The sequence below is a fragment of the Oratosquilla oratoria genome, chromosome 12 (assembly GCF_046742065.1).
Source record: "Oratosquilla oratoria isolate Oo_2021 chromosome 12, ASM4674206v1, whole genome shotgun sequence".
NCBI classification, from domain to species: Eukaryota; Metazoa; Arthropoda; class Malacostraca; order Stomatopoda; family Squillidae; genus Oratosquilla; species Oratosquilla oratoria.
The window spans coordinates 32514972-32529598 of NC_134788.1; the positions used below are offsets into that span (position 1 = coordinate 32514972).

General features: G+C 39.4%; 1 protein-coding gene across 1 annotated transcript; it reads right to left on the reverse strand.

Annotated features, from left to right (window-relative positions):
- Positions 1 to 550: 550 nt before the first annotated feature.
- Positions 551 to 2977, reverse strand: LOC143030650 (uncharacterized). Its single transcript, XM_076193824.1, has one exon. It carries the CDS (start codon positions 2766 to 2768, stop codon positions 1251 to 1253), a length of 1518 nt encoding a protein of 505 aa, XP_076049939.1. The 5' UTR covers positions 2769 to 2977; the 3' UTR covers positions 551 to 1250.
- Positions 2978 to 14627: the final 11650 nt, after the last annotated feature.

Genomic DNA, 14627 nt, shown 5'->3' on the forward strand with positions numbered 1-14627 from the left:
TGAGAAATCACAATGTGAAATAGAGGAGGTATCAAACACTGACCATTCTTATACCTCATCCTCAGGGAATCTGTTCTGTAAATGGGTGTATCAGTTTTCAGTACTTCATCCAGCCATTCATTCACTTGCTAGCACGTAGCAGTTCGTTCTCACTTCACACACATTGTTTCCTTTGAATTTGAGTCCATCGGTTCTTTGCAATTTTATCATCTAAAGAATGCTTTTTTAGTTTTGTAAACTTACAAATTACTGATTACAGAGTACAGACCATGTCAGGTATGCACTATTTACCAAACATGGTTATTGCCCTGTCTTGTTTTCCTTTGTTTACTATTCAAGTAAAGTCAAGTAGAATGATGGAATGGGCTTTTAACTGGAATCTTTGCTTTGGCTTTGTTTCAGCGTTCCACTTATCTTAGTATTTCTACTATTCCAAAGCTCTTTTAGTACCCCTTTTTAATCAGTATCTTCTTTGCTTATTAACACTAATGACCCACTTTTGGAGGGAAGAATAAGCAAAAGTGAAAAGATCCGTATATTTTGATCATCAACTGTGATCCTCTGCTGAAAAGGATCACAGTTAGTGATTGAAATATACAGACCTTTCACTTTCGCTTATGCTTCTCCGAAAGTGGGTCATTAGTATTAATTTTACCAATGTCCTACGACATTACTTTGTTGTTCTTTACTTATGTTGTTATTTCTTAACAGTAGGTCTCTGAAGGATTTTTTTTCAAAAAGAATTTGATAGACTAGGAAAAAAATAAGATTGTAACAAGTATTCAGTCATCAGGCCACCAGTACTATATGAGAGGGCAAAATTTATAAGATGCTTATTGATCTATTTCACTTGACTGAACAAGTACTGGTGATAACTGCCAAACACAGTACAATCTCAAAATTACATGTGAAATTATAACATTGTACCTTTAAAAATCATAGGTCATTGACAGATTTGCAAAATCACATCTTCCTTTTCTCTTGTATTCATTATTATGAAATCGTACTTTTTATTTCTTTAAACAAAACATTTAACTTTCATCCTAAATACCTTGTGCGTGCACTCTGTTTCTTATTTTGTAACCTACTTGTAAAACATATGTGCGTGCACATGTATACAAAGCTTAGAGTGAACATTTTTCATGGTGCAGGTCACACTGAAACGGCTTTCCACCAACGTTAGTCAGTATGTGACGAATAAGAGGCCCCTTTTGTGAGGAAGCACAATCACACATGTCACACTGGAAAGGCTACTCTCCTCCTGTGTGGGACATCACATGATATCTGAGCTGATTTTTCAGAGAGAAAGCTGCATCACACAGGTTGCATTGGTACGGGTCCTCTCCATTGTGTATCCTCATATGGTTCTTGAGAGTACTCTTTCGTGAGAAAGCAGAATCACACAGGTCACACTGGAAAGGCTTCTCTCCTGTGTGGGTCTTCATATGCCGTGTGAGAGTATTTTTTCTTGAGAAAGCAGAATCACACAGGACACACTGGAAATGCTTCTCTCCTGTGTGGATCATCATGTGATACTTAAGATTACGCTGATGTGGGAAAGCTTTATTGCACAGGTCACACAGGAATGGCTTCTCCACTGTGTGGCTCTTCATATGCTTTGTGAGAGAACTCTTTTGTGGGTAAGCAGAATCGCAGAGGTCACACTGGAAAGGCTTCTCTCCTGTGTGGGTCCTCACATGCTGTGTGAGATAACTTTTTTGTGAGAAAGCAGAATGACAGAGGTCACACTGGAAAGGTTTCTCTCCTGTGTGGATCATCACATGATTTTTGAGATTATGCTTTTCTAAGAAAGCTTTATTGCACAGGTCACACTGGTATATCTTCTTTCCTAAGTGGGTCCTCATGTGCTTTATGAGATAACACTTTTGTGAGAAAGTAGAATCACAGAGGTCACACCGGAAAGGCTTCTCTCCTGTGTGGGTCCTCACGTGATTTGTGAGGTAACTCTTTTGTGAGAAAGCAGCACCACAGAGGTCACAGCAGAAAGGCTTCTCTCCTGTGTGAACCATCATATGATCTTCGAGGTGATACTTTTGTAAGAACGCTTTATTGCAAAGGCCACACTGGAATGGGTTCTTTCCTGTGTGGGTCCTCATATGCTTTGTGAGATAACCCACTGAGTGGGTTTTCATATGCTTTGTGAGTGAACTCTTTTGTGGATAAGCAGAATCACAGAGGTCACACTGGAAAGGCTTCTCTCCTGTGTGAATCTTGACATGATCTTTGAGGAGGGCCTTTCGTGCAAAAGCTTTGTCACACATACCACACTGGAAAGGCTTCTCTCCTGTGTGGGTCATCAGATGCCTTCTGAGAGTATTTCCTTTTGAAAAAGTAGAATCACACAGGTCACACTGAAAAAGCTTTTCTCCTGTGTGGATCCTCACATGATCTTTGAGGCAAGATGACTGTGTGAAAGTTTTATTGCACAAGCCACACTGGTAAGGCTTCTCTCCTGTGTGAGTCCTCATATGACTTGTGAGAGAACACTTTTGTGTGAAAGCAGAATTGCACAGTTCACACTGGAAAGGCCTCTCTCCTGTGTGGGTCCTCATATGAATTGTGAAATCACACTTGCGTGAATAAGCAGAATCACACATTTCACACTGGAAAGGCTTCTCTCCTGTGTGGGTACTCATATGTTTTGTAAGAGTATCTTTTTTTAGGAAACCAGAATCACACAGGTCACACTGGAAAGGCTTTCGCCTGTGTGGGTCACCACAAGCTCTTTGAGGTGACTTTTGTGCCATTTGAGATCACTCTTTCATATATATATATATAAAAAAAGCAGAATTGAACAAGTCACACTGAAAAGGCCTCTCTCCAATGTAGGTCATCACACAATGTTTAATATGACTTGTGAGACAGCTATACTGCAAATGTCACATCAGATCCTTTCCATCACATAACACATATGGAATCTACGGATAGCTTTTCCAAAGGAATAGTGATGGCTACCCTCATTCTGGAAAAAAAAGATGTTATTATATAATTGATATCTACATACATACATATACCAAGGCTTTTTCCCCCTTACAAGGGGGGTAGCCAAAAAGTAAAAGGCATAAAATCATTCCCACCCATTCCATCCCTGAATACACTCCACACCCCTCCACCCTCCCTCTTATCTTAGCACCTGAATGACGGGTCATCCCTTCACCTTGTCCACTGCCCTGGGTCAGAAGCAGTGTTGCAAGACACAGCAAGGCCGCTTCATTAACTCGGCGACCCCCCCTCTCCGGGCCCCCATTGCATGGAATGAGAGGAGGGGGGGAAATCCCTTCGGGCTGCGGCCAATTTTGCTCACACTTACATATCTCTTTTAAATTGTATAGTACACTGTAATGGGGATTAGAGGTTTTCACACAAGTCATGTCATGCTCAAGTCCCTTTATACCTAAACAGAACCTTTGTACATGTGTAAGAGGCTAGATATAGGTAGACTAGTGAGATAGAAAGAGGGGTATATAGTGGGAGTCTCATTTTATTGGATCGACTGTCTTGTAAACAACAGTTCGAAGACAAGAAATTTTATAGCTTTGCTTTCAGTGTTATTTTTTAAACAGATCTTGGAGACTATTTCATTCCTTTTATTGCTGATGTAAACTAAGTCAGTGTGCAGTGAATTTGAGATTGCTTGAGTAAGCTGTATTGTAGGCGGAGTTGTAACAGCAGATCTGATTGGAGAAAGGATGGGACAAAATTCAATTGGTTCATGATTGTAAGATCACACCCTTATGGGAGGTTCTTCTATATAACATTAAAGATCACTGGACTAAAGAAATGACATTACTGCAAAACTGATCTAGGACCCAAATTTAGTGTTATTGACAGGATTCCTTGCAAGAACTTTGTTGAGGGCTGGGTACTACAATGAACAGAAGATATAGAAAAAAGATAGAAATTTCATTCACCTCGATTGAAGACTACAACTGAAGGAAAAAATAACAATGGATGTTTGGAGGCATAGGGCTTACCAATTAAAATCATGAGAGACTAATCTTTTATATATCACACAGTGACAGTGGTAAGATTTAGAAGAAAATGAAGAAGAGGTGAAACATGCCATCACCTAACATGAAATAGGTAGATATCATATATTGTACTCTGCTTTTTTCATCAGAAATGCACTGGAAATCATCCAATACTTACATATATATATTTACCCCACCATGACCAGAAAGACTCAAATTTTGCTCTCGCCGAGCTTTTTCATTATATCATGAGATTTGGAACTGGGGAATGGCTCAGCTGGCTACAGCAGTCATATATTAACCCATTAAACTCCGATGACAAGATTCTTGTCATTTGGTTAAATAAAACAAAAAATCATAAAACACCAAAATGTTTGATCAAACAACACCAGAAAAATATGACGTCAGTCCTCGCTTCGCGAAGCGAGGACTGACGTCATATTGTGCCACTCTCTTGATTTGTTTTTATTTGAGGCTAATAGACTTAATGCAAAAAAAAGACAGAGGGCTGATTGTGTTTTCTTAAATTTACAAAAGTCATTTGATAAAGTACCACACAAAAAGCTACTTGATAAATTTGATGAATTTGATAAACTTGATAAATTACATTCTGCAGCACTCCAAATGTCTGGAGCATTGGTAGAACAATGATTACAAAGCTGCAGTGTGGGCAAAATGTGCTGCTTTCTCCTGTTTTTGCTGACATCTGGTACCCAACATCATGGGCTCTGGCTTGACCAATCCTAAAAAAATCCACAATGAATATCTTGGATAGACTATTTCTCCTCAATTACAGCCCACACCTCATTTACACAAGTGTGGAACAGGGAAATTTTCACCTCCTATCCCTCCTGTATTATCTCATGTTAGTGATATGGTGGCTGATCCCAAAGTACTCCTTCCATTCCTCTCCTAATCTACTCAATTAAAACCCTCCCATAAGCTTTACCAACTACACTCGACAAACTGATCCCTCAGAAATTACTACTCATGTTTGTTACCTTTTCCTTGTAAAGAACTAACTATGCAGGTACTTCCTCCAATCTTCCACCACTCTACCCTCCTTTAGACAATCATCAAACAACCTCACTAACCAGTCCACCATTACTGCACCTCCATTCTTCAGACAATCTGCATGACACCCATCTAACCCAGGTGCTTTATCTGCTCACATCATTTTAATAACTGCTTTCACCTCATCTTTTCTTATTTCTCCTCCATTTTCCTCATCTATCACTGTGATTTTCTTAGCACCTCCCACTGCAACAACAAATCTCTACCTATCCTCCTCCACATTTAGCAACTCCCTAAAATACTCTGCCCATCTTTCTCTTACACCTCTATCATTTCTCCATCTGCACCTTAACTTTTCTTCTCTATCAGATTCACCTCTTCTTCCTCTCATTTCCTTCCAATACATCTTTTTATTACTTTCAAAAATATCTGTCATATTCCTCTCCCTTTTTACACCTGCTCTTTTTTGTACATCTTTATATATGCATATATATATATATATATATATATATATGCACACATATTCTCTACATTTTTCTGCTTGCAAATACGAGTATTCTTTGGTGATTAAATGTTTTTAGAATGTGTTAAAAAAAATAGAATAAGTTTAAACATGTTTAAAGAGTGTGGAAGGATATTTTAAGGTTTAGACTATGAAAACTAATATTTTGGGGCATTGCCTCTATATTGCAGATTTAATACAATTTTAAAATAACTGGGGGGAATACCCTGGAAAGCTTGAATTAGTGAACATAATTCTGTTAAATCAAGCATATTCCATTATTTGCAGTCATTCCCCTATTAAAAGTGGAGTTCACAATTTAAATTGTGAACTCCACTATTAATCGGGGGGTGACTGCAAATAATGGAATATGCTTGATTTAACAGAATTATGTTCACTAATTCAAGCTTTCCAGGGTATTCCCCTAGTTATTTTAAAATTGTATTAAATCTGGCTCTTGTTATAGAGTGTCATGATACTACCCCTTGCCAGGTGACTTGATACCCCATCCAGGTGTCAAGATACCCATTCACCTGAATGAGACCCTTCCAACTACCACTATCCTCCTACTTTGCCATTTGTTTGAAGGAACAAGCAGTCATTTTTCTCCCCCTCCCCCACTTGGGTCACTAAGCAGCAAAGTGATAGTTTGGGCTAAACAACCGTCCTCAGCCAATCACTGGCCAAGACATCAGCCTAGATCTACTATATAAACCAGGCATTCCCAAAACTCAGCATCAGACGTCGGCAGCTCTTGGCAGCAGACAGACGATACTTACATGAGCACAGTCAATCTCGCTAGAGCTACTCTCTAGAGTTGACTCGTATTTGTAATCCAACTTTACGTTGGATAGCTTTGCCTTGGCAGTTAACAATGCCACCCACCCACTTCTGGGCATTTCCCAGCACTTTTCCTATTCGTCATTTTCGTATCTTCGTAGCTCTCCGGGATCCGCATAAGCCCTTGTTGGCTTGTAAGACTTCTTCATCGTCCGGCCCAGCGAAATCTAGAAAAATTCTATCTTAGTTTAGAGTAGTGTAGACCCCGTACCCACTGGGCACACAGTGTGTCCTACTACGCGGCTGTCACCAGTCACCAAGGAAACTGTGTGACCTCTTTATAATATATTCTTTGGCTCTGCTGAGCACATTTTATTTTTTGTGTAACAGGGGGCTCGTCCCCCCACCCCAACGCGCAGGATGGAGTCCTCAACTCCATCTCTGCAAACTAGGAAAACCTCCCCTGACAACCCCAGTATCGACCCAGACAAGACTAGACACGTGTTTCTCCATTCTGACCAGACCCGCTTAGCTGACCTCAACCCTTTCATGTTTAAAAAATGTCTATCCCAATTTACCGATGATATTAATCAAGTCAAAAAACCACCACCAACTCTAGGAAAGCTACACACGACCTGCTCAAGGCCAGAAATTTTTATTCCTTCGATGTCGATGTTGTTGCATCCCTCCCTAGGTCACTCAACTCCTGCAGAGGAGTAATCCACTGCAGAGATTTGATAACCATGGACGAATGTGACATCCTCGATGAGATGAAATCCGAAGGCATATTAGATGTTAAATTTATAACGCGACTGGACTGAGAAAGGAACATAAGAGTGAACACACCCCTCATAATTCTCACATTCAACTCAACAACCCTCCCTGACCACGTCAAAATGGGATACATTCATGTCCCAACACGACCATATGTCCCTAACCCTTTGCGCTGCAACAAATGTTTCAAATATGGTCACCTTGCCAAATTCTGCAGCAAACAGTCATATGCGGTAAGTGTGCAGGCGAACATCCTACAGATGCTTGCTCTGCTAATGTGTTTCAATGCGTTAACTGCCCCTCCAATAACAACCATGCATCCACCTCCCGAGACTGTCCCACTTTCAAAATAGAAAAAGAAATTTGTACAGAAAAAGCAACTTGTGGCATATCCTTCTACGAAGCAAGGAAGCGTGTGATGGAAAGACTAGTTACACCAACTAGTCCCTCCGGAGCAACTTCCTATGCTTTGGCAGTAAAGAAAACTTACAGAACCATTGAAACACAAACCGAGAACAAGCACTCCAACAAGGACAAAGATCAACGCCCAACTACCAAGCAAACACACTCGCACCTTCCTTCCCCGGCCATCCCAGAGCTTCCCAAGCGTGTACTTACACATATGGAAGAGGATGTCCACATGGAGACCTCCATTTCTAATAAGCGACTTTTAAGTCCCATTTCTAGACCAGAATGAAAATCTGGGGCTAAACACACCTCTCCCACTAAGGCCAAGAAAGGATGAAACTGAAGCAGATAAATAAACAAATGAAAAAAAAAAAAAATAATAATAATAATAATAATAATAACAATAATAATTAAATAAAAATAAAAATGAAAATAATCCAGTGGAATTGCCGAGGTGTTAGAAGTAAATTAAATGACCTGGTAATTTTTAACTCCATAAACAACCCCTCAGTAATATGTCTACAGGAAACACTCCTCAAACCCAGTGTTGAGTTCAGACTCAAAAACTTTACCATATATAGGAAGGACAGGTTAGCGCCTGGAGGGGGGGTCGCAGTTGCAGTCAGCGACTGCCTTCCCCAAGTGGAATTACCACTAACCACTACCTTGAAAGCAATCGCAATCAAAACCAAACTGCAAAACAAACTCGTCACCATCTGCTCCATTTACCTACCTCCGGACCCTCAATTCCCACTAGAGGAGGTAAACAAATTGATCAGACAACTACCCCACCACAAACTCATACTGGGAGACTTCAATTCCCACCATCACACGTGGGGTAGCAACAAAACATCTCCTTGAGGGGAGCAGATGGAAGAAGTCCTCAACACCAACAACCAGGTCCTCCTAAACACTGGCAGTCCCACTCGAGTAGACGATACTAGGGGTTCCTTTACATGCATTGATTTATCCATATCATCTCCTGCATTGTCTGACATTATCCAATGGACCACGCATGATGACACCATGATTAGCGATCATTTCCCAGTAATCCTAAAAATAGGGGGTGACCACACTACGGCTACTCCAGCCTATGGAGACAACCCACCCCCTTCCTGTCCCAAATTTAACATCACAAAAGCCAACTGGGAAATGTATCGCACAACCACCAACGTCAACATCACAGGGGATAATATGGATGACAAAGTATCAAATTTATCAAACTCAATTTTGAATTCAGCTCATAAGCATATACCAAAAACCTCGGTATTTCACAAGCATAGAGTTCCTTGGTGGACATCAGACTGCAGAAAAGCACTTTGCAAGCGGAATAGGGCTTACCGTACTTTTAAAAATAACCCGATTGCACCAAACTTTATTACTTTTAAAAAGGCGCAAGCAGAGGCCCGTAAAACAATCAAACAGGCCAAACGAAAGTCTTGGCATGATTACATCTCGACAATAAACATAAACACCCCTCTAACACAAATCTGGTCAGCCGTCCGAAAAATCGACGGCAAATATACCCTAAACATCAAGACCCTGACCATTGGAAACACATTTGTAGATACTCCTACCGACATTGCAAACACAATAGCAGACACGTTTACACAAACAAGCAACACAAATAACTATTCTCCAACCTTCTTACAACACAAAGACGGGAAGCAGAACCACTGATCTTCCATACACAGACACACCATTACTGTAACACCCCCTTCCAACTACACAAGCTTGAACAAGCCTTAACCTCATGCAGAGGAACCTCTGCTGGCCCAGATGGGATTAGGTATGAGATGCTGCAACATTTTAATTCAATTTCACTCAAAAAATATACAACGCAATTTGGATTAATCAAGAATTCCCAAAAACATGGAAACATGCCCACGTCATACCTATTCTCAAAAAGGGGAAGGACCCAAAGAGTTCTTCCTCTTATCGCCCTATATCACTTACCAACTGCTTATGCAAAGTATTAGAACGTATGGCCAATAACAGATTAAAATTCATTCTAGAGTCTCAAAATTTAATAGTTCCTGCCCAATGTGGTTTCAGGAAAAATAGAAGTAGTCTCGACCATTTGGTCAACTTAGAACACGATATCCTCTCAAGTTTCGAGAGGAAAGACTACCTTGTTGCTTGCTTCTTAGATTTAGAAAGAGCCTACGACATGGCATGGCGACGTGGTATCCTCGAAAAACTCTATGCACTTGGCCTTAGAGGGAATCTCCCTATTTTCATTCAAAATTTCTTAAAAGAATGTGCATTTTTTGTTAAAAATCAAAATTACTTTTCAACAGTACATACACAAGAAAATGGCATACCACAGGGAAGTGTGTTAACTCCCACATTATTTATGCTACTCATAAACGAAGTCCCACATTATTTATGCTACTCATAAACGATATTCTTCCCGCTCCACCTCGGAACCTTAGATACTCATTATACGCTGAAGACATCGGAATCTGGCATTCCTCATCAAACACCAAGTTTTCCGGCTCTCGAATACAACTTGCCCTGGACTCGCTCCAGGAATGGTCTGACAAATGGGGATTTAAGTTTTTGGAATTAAAGTCAACAGTAATTGTATTTTCATGCAAAGCCCAGGCAGAAATAAATCTGCAATTACATGGTAATCCCATTCCAATAGAATATTCAACCTTTTTCCTTGGCATGTAACTGGACTCCAGGCTAAACTGGAAGGCCCATGTAAAATATCTAGTTGATGTGTGCAACAAAAGAATTAATTTGCTACGAAAACGAACGGGCACAAATTGGGGAGCAGATAGGAAATCCCTGCTAATAATTTATAAGTCCCTAATTAGATCTAAATTACACTATGGGTGTCAGATTTATGGTTCGGCAACACCAACCATGTTACAACTCCTGAACATCATCCAAAACAAAGGCCTATGAATAGCACTTGGAGCATTAAGCTGCACAAGAATTGAGAGGCTGGAAGTTGAAGCAAATGTCCCCCCCTCCACTACAGACGCGAACTCCTCACACTCCGGTACACCGCCAAAGTGCTTCGCAACCAATGACATCCCTGCAAGCAAACAATGAACCAACACGAGCACTTCACCAACTCCAGCCTAAATCCCCTTTCCCTCAGGATCCGATCCTTGTGCGAGCAGTATTCAGTGCCACTGTGGTCAATAGAAAAGATGAAAACTACACACCTACTGCCGTGGAAAAACATCTCCCTGAAGGTCAACACCAACCGAGACCTCAGGAAAAAATCGTCTTCCATAGAAGAACTTCAACAGAAGACCCTGGAGACCATCAACAAGTACAATGACCATAGGGCACTGTACACGAATAGCTCCAAGTGCGGCCACAAAACTGGGACAGGGTTATACAGTGCCAAAACCCGGATGATGTTCAGATTGCCAGACCATACAAGCATGTATATCGCCGAACTCTTCAGTATATACAAAGCCATAGAAAATGCTCAATCTGACACACATAGTAACTTCATCATATTCACAGACTCCTTGAGCGCACTACAATCAATTAAGATAGATAACCATATGGAGAATTTTCTCCTGGGCAAAATCATTAGCACACTGTTGACGACCAACAAGTCCATTACTCTCTCTTGGGTTCTCAGCCACATTGGGATCTTCAGGAATGAGAAAGCGGACACCTTAGCCAAACCTGCCTTAGAAAAAAGACTCCATTACAGACATACCCCTGGACACAGGAACCTTCAACTCTATTCTAAGAAAACGATTACACGCCCACTGGCAACTCCAGTGGAACAACCTTCACATCTCACACAAACAAAAGGAACACATAACAGACTGGTCGACATCATACAGAAACAACAGACAGGAGGAAATCGCCATAGCAAGACTGAGGATGAACTTGACCTACCTCACCCACCTAAACCCATACATAAACAGCGTATTTCCCCCCATGCAACACCATATTATCCATAAGACACATACTCATACACTGCTCATAATACAACACACAGCGCCAAGCAATTATACAACACTGTAAACTGAAAGAAATTCAGTTAAACACTGCAAATCTTTTGACCGATGATCGTTTACTTATTGACAAATGTAGTATTTCATTTGCGCACAACAGGACTATTATGGAAATTATGATAGTAGATTAAAAAGGATCGCAGGTTCACACCAGGCTTAATGACCCCATTGTAGGTCGATAGCCTTAAAGATAAAAAAAAAAATAATAATAATAAAAAATGAAAATAAAAAAATAAAATAAAAACTCAGCAGACTTGCCTCTAGCTAGCTGCCAGCTCCACTTTCTTTGGAATATAATCTTCATCACTTGGACAAACAAAAGACGACTCGATGTGCCAGGTTTCAGTCTTACCCATTCTGTATCTACTATATATCTCATTCCCCATTAATTTTGTATGTACCTGTATTATGTGTTTGGATTAATGTTATTAATATCATTTTGTTAATTTTATTGTCTGATTATATTCCATAATCAAATATTGAATGGTTAACACTGTCCTCTGTCTTTCAGCATACCAATAGTCTGATGCCTTTCCATGACCCCTTTCTAACTTTGTTGTGGCTTGGGCACTTAGTATGCCCTTACAGTTAACAAATATCTTTCCAGCTTGAGTCATAGCAATAGGGACTCATTAAGTTGGGCTTCTACTTTACTACAATTCAAAAGGAGACTTGATCAATTCTGAGCAAATCAGGAGATTAAATATAATATTGAGGAAAGTCCTATACTGCCAGACGCATTTGGTCAAGGTCAATTGGTCAAGGACACAGGACGGAAATCAGAGGCCTCACCTACGCAATCTAGAAGTGATCTGGACATATAGCCTAGGTTATATGACCTACATCCAGTATCTATGCAAGATTACAGTAAGTGAAGGTACGAGTATATCTGCTCATACTTAAATGCAATGGCCAATGCCAAGAATGCTATTGCTTGAAAGAATATCATAATTAGTGCACACTGAATTCAGAGCAAATTTCATAAATTCTTGATCTTTGTACTGAGGAATACAAGATGGATCCCCCGTCCCCCAAATAAGAATGTGGGAACAATATAAGCAAACAGGATACGCATGTTGATAAATATAAAGATGCTTGCCAGTCTTCATTTGTTTTTAAATCAAGAAAGAAAATAATATTAATTTGTGTTTTTTATATAAGGGGCTCACAATACTCAGAGTTATGAGTTAGCCAATGATATAGATAAGAATTACAGCTGTGACACTGGCGAACATCTATACAGTATAATACGCCAAAAGGTTTGCCAGTCTCAATTTTCTAGAAATTAACGCCAAGGTTACTATTGATTTGCAGTACTAATACATAGGGTATTTTTTTAGTTCTGCACACCTCCATGATATAGCATTAGAAAATTAGATAATAATTTTGTAAATTATAATACATGGTGGAAATAAAAAATAAAAAAAAACTTGCTACAAGCAAATCTACTAACGAAACCACTATGATACAGTCAAGACACCTTGTTGTTGTCTCTATAGTCCAGTCACTATCAGTTAAATGATGAATTTCATTTTGTGGACCGGGTGTTTTCCAACTCCAGGTGACATTAATAAGTGCTGTTACAATGACAATAGGGCTTCCTTGGATTTTATGAGGAAATACAGGGTTCTGCCGTCATCTGTTAATTGCCTAAAGTACAATGATAATCAGGCCATCAGCATCCATGATGATGATGATGATGACCTGGATGATTTTTACAATTTGAGGTACCGAATTCCTAAATATAGGTTAGGTAGGTTACGTTAGATAAGAATGGACAAATTTATCATCCTTTCATTCTTTAACTTCGGCAACTATCAAAACAAATATGGCATATCACTCAACCACCATGACTTCATTCATTAGGAAATCTGTTTTAGCAACTTTTTTGTTACTGATTTCTGCCAAGAAAATTGCATCTTACATTTATATAATAATTTACAAAATATTTAATTTTCTATTGCTATATCATGTAGGTGTACACCTCTATAAAAATTTATCATGTATATAGTTCAAACTATTCAATGATATGAGCTAGCCAATGATAGAGGTAAGAATTATAGCTGTAAGACCTGACCTGACCTAACCATTTAACCCCTTTCCAAATATTAGGATGCTCACCCATCTCATATTTTGTTTCTTGAAAACTACTGACGTTACTATTAGTTTGTGGTTCTTTTATCTGGGGATCATCATATTCAGAATAATAAGAGCTCACCGATGATACAAGTAGTTTCAGATGCGAGAGTGGCAATCATATTCATACTGATAAATACCCACACGTTTGCCCCTGCTCAGAATGCCTTAAACACTGCCAAACGGGAACTGAAGTGTGCCAATGCCACATCCGAACACTATAATGCACTTACAAATACAAGAAGGCATTCTTGTTTGGCATGTACAAAGCACAGCCACCAGTACAAGCTCAACAATATGCAGGAGTGCACCTCAAGGCCTGTCGGGCTATGACGTCATATGTAAACAAACGTGATATAAGTTGTATTATACGGGAAGGGAGCTGTGCTCGTCCTGTATCTTTCAGCATCAAGTTTTTTTCTTAAAATCTTGAATATTGTTTGCACACACTGTTTCTTTATCTAAATTATTTCTATGTAGGAAGCTTTTTTATCAGATCTCTTCTATAGTTATCTTTTTTGAGTTTCTTTTCGTGTCCTCTTGTTTTTTCATTATCCCATTCTAATAAATCATTCCTATCTACGAATTCCACTCTGTTCATGAATCTATAGTCAGCAGATCTCCTCTTTCTCTTCTTTGTTCCAGAGTTGGTAATTCCAATTTGGACAATCTTTGTTCGTACGTTAATTTGGAGAGTTGGTGCCAACTTGGTCGTTGCTTTTTGTATTTCTAATTTCTTTATATTCTTTTTAGTACTGGGTGTCCATAGTGTTGCTGTGTACGCCATGTTTGGTCTTATTCGTGTGACTAATATTTCCTTTTATCATTTTCTCATCCAAGTAGTCAAATGCCACTTTCATTGACCTTAATAGGTTGGAGGTTTCTCCGACTATTTTAGTGATATGTTTGTCCGGTGTCATGTTTTTGCTGATTATTACTCCAAGGTCTCTTTCCGAATTCCCTTTGTTGACTTCTTCACCATTTTTATAATTTCTTGATATTCTATTTTTACTTTTTTTTCCA